Source organism: Xiphophorus hellerii, chromosome 22 (assembly GCF_003331165.1).
Source record: "Xiphophorus hellerii strain 12219 chromosome 22, Xiphophorus_hellerii-4.1, whole genome shotgun sequence".
NCBI lineage: Eukaryota > Metazoa > Chordata > Actinopteri > Cyprinodontiformes > Poeciliidae > Xiphophorus > Xiphophorus hellerii.
In genome coordinates this window covers 29,262,281-29,274,994 of record NC_045693.1, presented here as the reverse complement: position 1 = coordinate 29,274,994, position 12,714 = coordinate 29,262,281, and the positions used below count along the sequence as shown (strand labels likewise).

Genomic DNA, 12,714 nt, shown 5'->3' with positions numbered 1-12,714 from the left:
AAATGTCATCGCTTGGCTACCAGAGCACACACACGTGTGCCTGTAATTACATAATATACAAAAAAATAGTATATTGCTAAATATATATATAACTTAGCATTTTCAAGCAGTCTCAGTCAGTCAGTCTTAGTGATGGCACTGTTGAGAAATCTGATGGCCAGTGGGAGACAGCTATTTCTGAGTCTGGCTGTTCTGCAGCGGATGCTATGGAATCTTCTGCCAGACGCCAACTGGATGAACAGACCATGGAGAGGATGGGTGGAGTCAGAGAGGATCTGGTTTGCTCTGCCTGAGCAGCGTCTGTGTGCAATGTTCTTTATAGAGGGGAGTGGATTCCCAGTGATCCTCTCCGCTGTCTTCACCACTCTTCACAGAGACTTACAGTTTGAGGCCTTGCAGCTCCCAAGACCAGGTGGAGGTACTGCTGGTCAGCAGGCTCTCAGTGGCTCCTCCGTAGAAGATGGAGAGGATGGGAGGGTGGAGGGAAGCCTTTCTCAAGTGTGCCTTTTTCACCAGGAATGTGACATGAGGTGCTCAGTCAAGGTTGTCTGTAATGTGAACCCCCAGGAACTCAGTGCTGCTGATGATCTCCAGTGCTGTTGCTGATGAGGAGTGGTCTGTCGCTGGGTTGAGACCTCCTGAAGTTGACAATGATCTCTTTTGTCTTATCAACGTTCAGGAGCAGGTTGTTTATTTAACTTCTAAAGCTCTCTATATATTTTTTCAGACATTCTGTTGTAGATTTATTATGTCTGTGATGGTATGCTGTATGTGATTATCCGAACATGGAATTTTAACATTTGATATGTTAACTATCTTTTGAGATTTTAAAATTTATCTGAGCATAGACACATTTTTTCCATGACTTTACTGATAATCATAGGAATGTAATTATTCCCTCTTCTGTGTGGATCTATTCTGAGTCCGTTAACATTTACAAACATGAAAGAGTTCTAATTAACCCCATCTAACAACAGAACCATTAGTACATTTTGAAGGCTTCACTCTTTATTACTCACTTTGTTTACCAAAATAAATATTAAATACTACTTCTACCTCTGACTCCTGATATATTTTCAAACACAAACATATTAATGTTTGTGGGACTTTTCAATAATATCGGTCTTACTTACGCATAAGGTCACATTTAACAAAATAAAGTTTTGTTGTAAATTCATTTATTTTTTCAAATATAGTCATGTAAAAAAAGTGTTGATGTCTAATCTTGTTTTTATTTATCTCTGAAACAGAAAGGTATTTATGACAGTGTTATATCAGTCTTATGCACACCCATTCAAATAAAGTGTTACCAACTAACTAGACTGAAGAAACATAATTAAACTAGGGGAGCAAACAATAACTATAAACAAGAACTAAACATAATTAGAAACACTAAGAACTGAACTGAAGGAAACCAGCGACAAGACAGATCTAATCAAGCTGAGAAACACAAAATATTAACAATACTGGACTAAGAAAGGACTAAACAGAAGCAAAACAAAAACATAGCTAATCTAAATAAAATAGGAACTGAGAAACACAAAAACAAACAAACCCCAATCAAAAAGAGTTCTAATTTTTACACAGTATATTTTCATTCATCCATCTTCTTACACTCAGGAGGGGAGCTGGTGTCTATTTCCAGAGAGACATTTCGGGTGAGAGGCGGGGTCACCCTGGACAGGTCGCCAGTCTGTCACAGAGAGTATATTTTATTCACTTCAATATACAAAGCTATGTTGATGATTGAAACAGTTTCTATAGAAAATATCATTTAAAAAGATACAACCCAGAGGTTCTGTTAAGAAGCAAATAGAAGAGTCATTCTTTATATAGAAACAGATCAAACTTGAAGCTGAAAAAAGCCCATAGCAGCTTTAACTTACTATTTTTAACAAGACTACATTGTCATTCTTTAGAACTAATTCAAGGCTTTAGAAAAATGAGCACTGCTTCTAATAACGTGTGGAAGGAGATGTTTCTGGAGGAAACACTGTGCGATGCTGTGATCAGAGTCAGAGATGCAGAGTTTAAAGTTCACAGGTTCGTTCTCTGCAACCCCAGTGCCTTCTTCAGGTAAATCATTATATCTTAGCTGTTTTCTCTTTAATTCCTGATCTCAGTATGGCATATTGGAAAATGGTTATGAGGTTTGACAGGCACTAAATTGTGATTTTGACATCTTTTGGGTTAAAAGGTCAAAAGGTTAAAAGGTCAGGTTAAAAATTGTCAAGAAAATCCGAGCTCATCCCACTTCCCCATGCTGGAGATTTTAGTTTAACAGTAATAATAAATAAAGTTATCTTTAAAATGAATCACTCAAGTGACATCAAGGCCCAACAGTAGACTTAAGTGTCAATAAATTTAGTTTAACAGTAATAATAAATAAAGTTATCTTTAAAATGAATCACTCAAGTGACATCTAGGCCCAACAGTAGACTTAGGTGTCAATAAAATAAATCTGGTTGTGTGTGTTGTTTTTGTCTAAAGCAAACTTTGCTTTAATTTTACTTTTTTCTATCTAATCATAAGAAATCATAGTCAGACAGAGAGAGTCATGAAACAGGAAAAGCAGGTTTCCTGGAAAAAGAGGAAGTAAGTTTCCAGCCTGCAGATTTATAAAAATAGCTGAGACTATTACTTATTATAAAGCATGAAAGTTTAAAGAATGAAATCTAAACATTTTGAGTAATTTGATAAGATTCAAAGTAAAATACTTATATTAATAATGGTTTACTTGTAATAATATTTACACGAACATTTGTGGGAACACTTACAAGAAAAACAAGTAACTGTAACTTTGGTATTAAATAATTAGAATCATGGATTATTCTTGGTTTCTTTTCAGAAAACATCTGTAATAACTCACATTAGGATTATAATAAGGATAATTAATAAGTTATGGTTATAAAATCATAAATGAGTGCTAAATCAGAGAAGCTAAAGAAAATAAATGTGATATAAATGTGATTTTGACATTGAACTTGAAATGGTGTAAAAAGGTGTAACTACAATTAAACATCACTGATATGTTGGAGGTAGAGAGTAGGTGAAAGGTGAAAGGCAAGGAACTAACAGGAGAGCAGAGATGATCAACGCCTTATTTAGGTAAAAGGTTGTGCAGGCAATGGACATAGGAGGTTGAGCAACCCTGAGACATTAGCACAGACATCAGGACATAATGTCTGAAGGACAGTGATGGATGTGAGGTCATCTGTCTAAGCAGACAGCCAATGAAAACGCACCAAAAGGGTGGATAAACCCTATAAAAGGTGGGTGCAAAAGAGGAACCTTTTGTTGGATCCTCCGGACAGCTTCGAGCCAAGAGATGGACAAAGAACTCTGCAGCTGAAGAAGAGCCGGGGCCACGGAGGCGAAGACTGTCCGCTCATGGAGACCAACCCGTCAGGCCCACAACCTGTGGCTTCAAATCGCACTTCTCTCATCGGCTGGGTTCAGACCCCAAAGACAAAGATGAAGACAAAGACAAAGGCAAAGACAAAGAAGAAGAACTGGTGCCTTTTTTCCTGCCAGCACCAAGTCCTGTGTGACCTCACCATCCATGCGGAGAAGAAGCTCATCAGACCTACAGAGATTCCTGCCTTCGCTGATCAACATCTTCCTCCTGCTGCAACACCTTCTTCATCATCAAGCCAGGTCTGGGGTTCGAAACGCCAAACTCCGTCCGTCTCTCTCAAAGGTTCCCTTTTTTTTAGTTCTCAGTATCAGCAGTAGGGAAAGATAGACTAGATGATTGATTTTACTTATTTGATTATTTCTGCTACTGAATTAAGCTGTACTGACCCTTGCAAAACTGCCTTACTAATAAAATATTTAGCATAAAGAAAATCTAAAAGATGTTGTGGACATTCAGTTAATGAGTCACCTTAAAGTTCTTTGATGGTTGTAAAATAGCTGTGATGTTTGATTCTGGAGAGGAAAAAGTTTAAAATGTTTTTAAGTTGCTGGTAGCCCAAATTTAAAACGTCATCCTTGGGACTCACCCGAGTCACTAAAACCTACCTGGTTCAATAACAAATGCAAGTTGTAAAATAGAGAACGAGCGACCGTTAACAGGTGTGCTCTGTGAAACTAGTTGGCTGTAGGCTGCTCAGTCTGGCTAATTCACAGGGGGAAGAAGGGTGGGACACCTGGATGTAGGCCGTCAGAAAACCAGGCGAATCGTTTCTCGAAACCAGCTTAAACAGAGTTTACTTCAGTTCTGGACAGGGTAAATCCCGGCAGATTTAGGAAACTCAATTAACCCGTTAGAAGGAGAGCTGGTAGCACATCTCCCCTCTCAGAAGAGGAAGCAGAGAGTGAGACAGTAGAGACAGAAAGGAGGGGGGGGGTGTTGCGCAACAACAAGTGGCGCCCGAACAGGGACCCAGTCCAACGGAGTAGGAGGGCCCTATGTGCATTCAGTTAATAACAGATGTGAGGTAAAAACAGATGTGAGGATCTGAATAGCTCACTTGGTTTCTTAACTCTTAGGGAGGGAAAGCTTCTACTGAGGATAAATGACCGGATCCAGACAGTGAAGCTAGTAGCCAACATAGTCTAGACCCATCCCTGCTCGAAGGTTAAAGAGAGGCTTTGGGGGATAGACAACTCGAACCGACAGAGAGACGGAGTGATGGATGATCACTTCGAGGAGGAAAATCTGGGGAAGAAACCGGAGGAAGCCGGCCGCCCAGATCGTTTGGAAAATGAGGAGACCTCAACAGAACTGCATCAGCTTTCTGCACAGCTACCCAGGGCACCCAGGACAGCGGATGGAAGGTTTGTTCATCAAGAGCACAGTCCCATGGGGTTCAGTCTGCATGGATGTAGCAGAGCCAATGGGGACAACAGGAAAGAGAGGTGAGAAGTACCTCTTGGTGCTGATGAACACAGTGACAACTGCTAGAAGAGCAGGTCTTCCCCTGCAGAGGAACTCCGTTCACGTCACAGAAAGCAGGGAGGCGAAGACACTTCTCCTTTTTGCTCAGAGAAGAAAAAGGGAAGTTGCAGCTCGAAGTGTCACTGAAAACAGGGCAGAGAGTTTGGATTAAAGCTCAAGATCGGCCTGCAACTACGGTGATCAAGCTGAGATTCAACGCCCGAGATTTTGTAAAGTAAGTACTGAACTTCAACACAGTACTACTGATGAAGAAAGGGGTCCATGAGGAAGCAGTGCTCAAGCCAGTTCTTAGCTACAGCGAACCAGAACATTACGAGAAGATGGCCAGAGAATCAAGCACCATGCCATCCTACAGTAGACTGGCCACTGTTACGGGAAGGTTGCCGTTCAAAGAACAACTTCAAGGCTTTGGACTGGGAGGGCCGTGAAGAAATTGGACTATGCTAAAGAAGAACTCCTGTCACAACCTGATGGATTAAAATGGAAAAGGATCATGATTACGTATAAAGCGTCATGATGCTTATGCTTTTTGCTTTGCTCTGCTGAACAGCCAGAATTTTTTTTTTTTTGAGGCCTTCTGTCTCAGCCCATCTTCCCTTCCCTAAAGAACCATCCCACATCCTGAAGAACTGACAGTTCATCCAGCGAAGGTTACTGTAGAAGAATCAGAACGTTCCAAGTTTTCTTCGACATTCATCACCTCATGGGGGAAATCAAAACTCCAAGGAGGGGGTGTCAAGAGAAGTGGAGTTTTGATGACTACACTGAGCCCTCTGTGACAACTGAGGATGAAGAATCTGCATCTTCACATCCCAGACGAACATCTTCTCTTTCCAGGGGATGAGGACAGCGAACTGCAGGAGGGTGATGGACTCCCAGCATGTGAAAGGTCTGACCTCGTGGAGGGGGTGTCAAGAAAATCCGAGCTCATCCCACTTCCCCATGCTGGAGATTTTAGTTTAACAGTAATAATAAATAAAGTTATCTTTAAAATGAATCACTCAAGTGACATCAAGGCCCAACAGTAGACTTAAGTGTCAATAAATTTAGTTTAACAGTAATAATAAATAAAGTTATCTTTAAAATGAATCACTCAAGTGACATCTAGGCCCAACAGTAGACTTAGGTGTCAATAAAATAAATCTGGTTGTGTGTGTTGTTTTTGTCTAAAGCAAACTTTGCTTTAATTTTACTTTTTTCTATCTAATCATAAGAAATCATAGTCAGACAGAGAGAGTCATGAAACAGGAAAAGCAGGTTTCCTGGAAAAAGAGGAAGTAAGTTTCCAGCCTGCAGATTTATAAAAATAGCTGAGACTATTACTTATTATAAAGCATGAAAGTTTAAAGAATGAAATCTAAACATTTTGAGTAATTTGATAAGATTCAAAGTAAAATACTTATATTAATAATGGTTTACTTGTAATAATATTTACACGAACATTTGTGGGAACACTTACAAGAAAAACAAGTAACTGTAACTTTGGTATTAAATAATTAGAATCATGGATTATTCTTGGTTTCTTTTCAGAAAACATCTGTAATAACTCACATTAGGATTATAATAAGGATAATTAATAAGTTATGGTTATAAAATCATAAATGAGTGCTAAATCAGAGAAGCTAAAGAAAATAAATGTGATATAAATGTGATTTTGACATTGAACTTGAAATGGTGTAAAAAGGTGTAACTACAATTAAACATCACTGATATGTTGGAGGTAGAGAGTAGGTGAAAGGTGAAAGGCAAGGAACTAACAGGAGAGCAGAGATGATCAACGCCTTATTTAGGTAAAAGGTTGTGCAGGCAATGGACATAGGAGGTTGAGCAACCCTGAGACATTAGCACAGACATCAGGACATAATGTCTGAAGGACAGTGATGGATGTGAGGTCATCTGTCTAAGCAGACAGCCAATGAAAACGCACCAAAAGGGTGGATAAACCCTATAAAAGGTGGGTGCAAAAGAGGAACCTTTTGTTGGATCCTCCGGACAGCTTCGAGCCAAGAGATGGACAAAGAACTCTGCAGCTGAAGAAGAGCCGGGGCCACGGAGGCGAAGACTGTCCGCTCATGGAGACCAACCCGTCAGGCCCACAACCTGTGGCTTCAAATCGCACTTCTCTCATCGGCTGGGTTCAGACCCCAAAGACAAAGATGAAGACAAAGACAAAGGCAAAGACAAAGAAGAAGAACTGGTGCCTTTTTTCCTGCCAGCACCAAGTCCTGTGTGACCTCACCATCCATGCGGAGAAGAAGCTCATCAGACCTACAGAGATTCCTGCCTTCGCTGATCAACATCTTCCTCCTGCTGCAACACCTTCTTCATCATCAAGCCAGGTCTGGGGTTCGAAACGCCAAACTCCGTCCGTCTCTCTCAAAGGTTCCCTTTTTTTTAGTTCTCAGTATCAGCAGTAGGGAAAGATAGACTAGATGATTGATTTTACTTATTTGATTATTTCTGCTACTGAATTAAGCTGTACTGACCCTTGCAAAACTGCCTTACTAATAAAATATTTAGCATAAAGAAAATCTAAAAGATGTTGTGGACATTCAGTTAATGAGTCACCTTAAAGTTCTTTGATGGTTGTAAAATAGCTGTGATGTTTGATTCTGGAGAGGAAAAAGTTTAAAATGTTTTTAAGTTGCTGGTAGCCCAAATTTAAAACGTCATCCTTGGGACTCACCCGAGTCACTAAAACCTACCTGGTTCAATAACAAATGCAAGTTGTAAAATAGAGAACGAGCGACCGTTAACAGGTGTGCTCTGTGAAACTAGTTGGCTGTAGGCTGCTCAGTCTGGCTAATTCACAGGGGGAAGAAGGGTGGGACACCTGGATGTAGGCCGTCAGAAAACCAGGCGAATCGTTTCTCGAAACCAGCTTAAACAGAGTTTACTTCAGTTCTGGACAGGGTAAATCCCGGCAGATTTAGGAAACTCAATTAACCCGTTAGAAGGAGAGCTGGTAGCACATCTCCCCTCTCAGAAGAGGAAGCAGAGAGTGAGACAGTAGAGACAGAAAGGAGGGGGGGGGTGTTGCGCAACAACAAAATATAATTCTACCACAGGCCTTGCATTTCATAAAAGCTCCTTAAATTGTTCTACTGAAGCTGCATTAAGATTGATTGATACAGCTCTGCTACTCTGGAATTGTTAAAAGAAGTTGTTTCTGATCCATCTTATGTAATCAAATTCAAAAATACTTAATTGATCCATAAAATAATCCATGAGATTCAGTAATCATATCACACATATGCAATCATATCATATTAACCTTTCTGTTCAAATCATTTACCTGCCTATTAAGTCGTTGACTCAGTACTAATCTCTCATTTTCTTTATTTTTTACATCTGTAACCTGACTTATTGAGGTTCCATCTGTTTAGTTAGAATGTCAATAAATGCATGTTTCTATGGTGACGGGTGCAGTGACACTCCAGTAGCTTAGCTCACATCAGGCATCAGGTTTTGATATAAATGAAGGAAATCTAACATTCAGAAAGATAAAAGGGCAAAGTTAGTCAAAGTTACCCTAAGTTTCTGTAGCCTGTCAAGTTACTGTCAAACAGTAACTTGCATAAGTATTCCTTCTCATTCAATAACAGCATGTCATGTTACAGACCAACACAAAGTTGTGTAATTGTGAAATTTAAGAATTATACATGGCTTTCAAGCTTTTCAAATGACTAAGATGGAAAGAGCGAAGGGGTCTTCCATAAAGCCCCCTTTACTCTTGTACTCTTAAAAAAAAATCCATTCCAACCAATAGAAGTGATCTAATTAGCAAATAGGGTCCACCTGTGTGTATTTAATCTCTGTAGAAATCTAACTGTTCCATGAAGGAATGGGCAAAAAGGTTCAAACAATTTGTAAGTGCTGTACTTCACTGCTTTAGTGGCTTGATATATGTTTCTTAAACCTCCGATCTCCCACAGAGACCTTTTCCTCAGTGAGCAATCATCTGGGCAGCAAGTCTACAGCTTCCCCGACCTGTCACGAAATATCATGGAGCTCATTCTTGAGTATGCCTACACCTCCTCTGTTGTGGTGACGGAGGACAATGTGGTAGAACTGTTGGCTGCAGCAGACCGCTTTGCTGTCCCTGGCATCCTTCAGGCCTGCTGTGACTTCCTGCAGCAAACACTCTGCCCTAAAAACTGCATCAAGACCTGGAAGCTAGCAGATCACTACAAGATTCTTGACCTGAAGGAAGTGGCCTACTTCTACATCCTGCAACACTTTGAGGAGGTGGTGGAATTCTGTGCTGACTTCCAGCAGCTCCCTGTTGAGGAGCTAGTGGAACTCATCGGAAAGGATGAGCTGAATGTGAGAAAGGAGACTTTTGTGTTTGAGGCCATCCTCCGCTGGGTCAAGTTTGCTCCTGAGGATCGTAGGGGATACATGGGGACACTTTTCACTCATGTAAGTGAATGTTGGGATCTCCCCAAACTGTAGATATGTAATTGCTAGTGTCTACATAAAAATCTCTTGTCTTTATCCAGGTTCGGCTGCTCCTAATACCCATTGATTACTTAGTCGAAACTATGTGCAAAGATAATCTGGTTAGAAACAATTTACAATGTGTAAACATGGTAATCAGTGCGATGAAGGTCCTCCATGGGTCCAGCTTGGAGATGTCCCTTACCTCCACCCGTCTACCTTCTCATGTGTTGCTGGCCATTGGGGGCTTTGAAGACAATTATCCTTCTGACAAAATTGACATGTACAATGTTCGAAAAGACTGCTGGAAGACAGTGTACAAAAATCCGGCACCATTCCCAGAATTCAGCGGCTGTATTTACCTCAAAGGAAACATCTACTGTGTTGGAGGGTGCCACGCTGATCACTACTTGAGCAGCGTCATAAGGTTCAATCTCGCCACCCAAACTTGGAAAGAAGTGGGGACGATGCACAAAGCTCGATGCTATGTCAGTGTAGTGGTGCTCAACGACCAGATCTATGCAATGGGAGGCTGCAACAAGTATGACACCTTCAAAACTGCAGAACGGTTTAACCCTGACACCAATCAGTGGACCCTGATTGCACCGATGCATGAACACAGAGCCGATGCTGGGTCTGCAGCACTTCACGGGAAGGTAAGTGGATTAAGTGTTCTTAGACCAGTTTTGAGCTTCTGTGGTTCTGAAAGGTCTTTTTAACTAACGAGTCGTCGAATCCTGAACATTGACCTTAACTGAGTCAGATGTTGTTTTGGTTTATACAGTCATCTCCTGGACAAGTCTTCAATGCACTCTTGGGATAATTGTTTGGCTGGACAGAGAAGGTTCATCACTGCTTCATGTTGTCTCCATTTGTACACAGTGGCTCTCACTGTGGTTCACTGGAACCCCAAAGCCTTAGAAATGGATTTCTAACTTTTTTCAGACAGAAATATTTCAGTGACTTTGTTTCTCATCTGTTTATCAGGGCCTGGTGTTTTACTTGTTGAGAACTGGTGGCTTTCCTCAGGTTCTGTTCAAGTCATTTCTTAATTATCAGATTCTGGCAGTGCACTTCTTTTTGTATTTACTCAGATTATCATTGTATAATGTTGAATATCAGAAGAAATCTAAGTTGGGCGAATACTTTTTCACTGAACCTTACCTCGGAGGTTGGAACTCTGTTAATTTCCAGATATCGGTGTGTTCCTTCTGTATGAAGAAGTTGTAATTTTGAGAACTAAAAGGAAAAAAATCAAATGGAATATATGGCGAATTTGGAATTCCAACTTGGAAAGTCTCAACCCTACCTTCTAATTCAGCATGGCTACAACAGATAAAAAAAATCCTATCCTGGACAGCTTGCCAGTCCATCACAAGGCAATACAGAGACACACAGGACAAACAACCATGCACACATTCACACCTATGAACAATTCAGAAAAAGGTACCTTTACCTTGACTGGTAGGTCCAAAAGCAGGATCTAGCAGTCATGCTTTTGGAGTGTGGGAGAAAGCCAGAGTACCTGGAGAGAACTCATGCATGCACAGGTAGAACATGCAAACTCCTTGCAGAAAGACTGGACCTTTTTGTTGCAAAGTGTCTTTTTTTTAAGAGTTATGGTAGAACAGACCAAGCATTTCATATGTGGGCTCACCATTTGCACCAGTAAAAACTTCAACTTTTTGAAGGGAAGGCTTCTAACAAGGTTTAAAAATTATTTTTGGGAATCTTTGATCACTTCAAGAAGTGCAATTGTGAGGTTAGTAAGCTAGGTACTGCCAAACCCAGACTGGTCCATCAAAGTGCCAGAAAAGTATGAGTAATCGCCCCAGAGAGCAAGTCTTCACTCCCCTGGAGTCCAGCTCATTCTGCCCTTCAGGCTCCACTGATCTGTGGCCAGCACTTCTCAGCTATGTTGCTACCATTCCCATTTGGTTCAACTTTCAATCCCATCTTGGGGTCTTTCTGCATGGAGTTTGCATGTTCATTTGTGCATGAGTGGTTTCTTTCCAGGTACTCTGGATTTCTCTCACAATCCAAAAGCCTGACAGTTAGGTGAATTGGTCTCTCTAAATCAGGGGTCTCAAACTCCAGTCCTCGAGGGCCGCAGTCCTGCAACTTTTAGATGTGCTTCTGCAGCACCACATCTGAATAGAATAATTAGGTTATTAGCAAGGCTCGGAGAACTGATCTACACAAGGAGGAGGTAATTAAGCCATTTCATTCCAGTGCAATGGCTGGATGGATTCTTAGTAGTGAAGAAATTTCTATTCTGGACTTAATGCACAAAGAAAATTCCCATTATGCCAAGCTGAGAGTCACTGAGCTCCTTATAGGCAACTCATTTTTTCACAAATGTTTGTAGAAGCAGTTTTAATGCCTGCATGCTGGATATATATTTATATATCCACCAGAGCTCAAGGAAAAGATAGCAACATGAATTCAGTGAGTTAGAGGGATGAGTCTATAGTTTTAGCAATTTAGTATTTAGTGTTTGTTCCAGCCTGTTTGTTCTACCTGTGCATGCATGAGTTCTCTCTAGGTACTCTGGCTTTCTCCCAGTCTTTACCTTGACCTACAAAAGTCAAGGTAAAGGTACTTTTTTTTATTAATTGTTCATAGGTGTGAATGTGTACATGGTTGTTTGTCCTGTGTGTCTCTGTATTTGTGCTTCTACCTCTATTAAAAATAAAGTCCAGCAAAAGTATAATTAGTTTTGCTTCTGACATGATCAAATTATAGAAATGGTACTAATGTAGGTATTGTCAAGAATGATTCCTGTTCTCCCTTATCAATTCTCAGGTGTACATATGCGGTGGATTTTTAATGGATGATGCATTATCTTCTTGCGAGTGCTACAACCCCAACACCAATCAGTGGACGCTTATCACACACATGGAAACCGCTCGAACGGCAGCAGGTGTCATTGCCTACAAAGACCAGCTCTATGTGGTAAAGAGAGATAAAGAAACTTGTTCATGACTTGAGCTTGGCTGTAATCCTTGTCTAAATTCCAGTCTTTCTTCCAGCTTGGTGGCTACGACGGTAGAAGGCACGTATCAGAGGTTGCTACTTATGACCCCTTGACCAAATGTTGGTGCATGCTGGACCCCATGATTTACCCCCGTAGCAACTTTGGGACTGTGTTGTTAGAGGACCAAGTTTATGTAGTGGGAGGTTTCACAGACGATAATGACCAGTTGTGCGCTAAAGTGGAGCGCTATGACGGAAATACTAAGACATGGCAAGTTGTCCGGGACCTGGATTCTCCTCGTGGTGCCGTCAACTGCTGCGTGGTGGAGCGAATCCCCCATGCTGCTGCCTTTGTATCCTAAACACCAACTTATACATGTCAATAAATGCATTGA

The 12,714-nt window shown here is 40.9% G+C and overlaps 1 protein-coding gene across 1 annotated transcript; it reads left to right on the top strand.

Annotated features, from left to right (window-relative positions):
• The first annotated feature begins 1,889 nt into the window (after nucleotides 1-1,889).
• On the top strand, nucleotides 1,890-12,714 carry LOC116712681 (kelch-like protein 10). The gene is made up of 5 exons (XM_032552502.1): nucleotides 1,890-2,076; nucleotides 8,839-9,325; nucleotides 9,406-9,999; nucleotides 12,149-12,298; nucleotides 12,376-12,714. The coding sequence occupies exons 1-5, from the start codon at nucleotides 1,943-1,945 to the stop codon at nucleotides 12,679-12,681; spliced, it is 1,671 nt and encodes a 556-aa protein (XP_032408393.1). The 5' UTR covers nucleotides 1,890-1,942; the 3' UTR covers nucleotides 12,682-12,714.

Bases quoted from the DNA above. Each gene is read 5' to 3' on its own strand.
- LOC116712681 (XM_032552502.1), top strand. From the start codon at position 1,943: ATGAGCACTGCTTCTAATAACGTGTGGAAGGAGATGTTTCTGGAGGAA. The intron at 2,077-8,838 runs GTAAATCATTAT...GATCTCCCACAG, and splicing joins AACCCCAGTGCCTTCTTCAG to AGACCTTTTCCTCAGTGAGC. The intron at 10,000-12,148 runs GTAAGTGGATTA...ATCAATTCTCAG, and splicing joins CTGCAGCACTTCACGGGAAG to GTGTACATATGCGGTGGATT.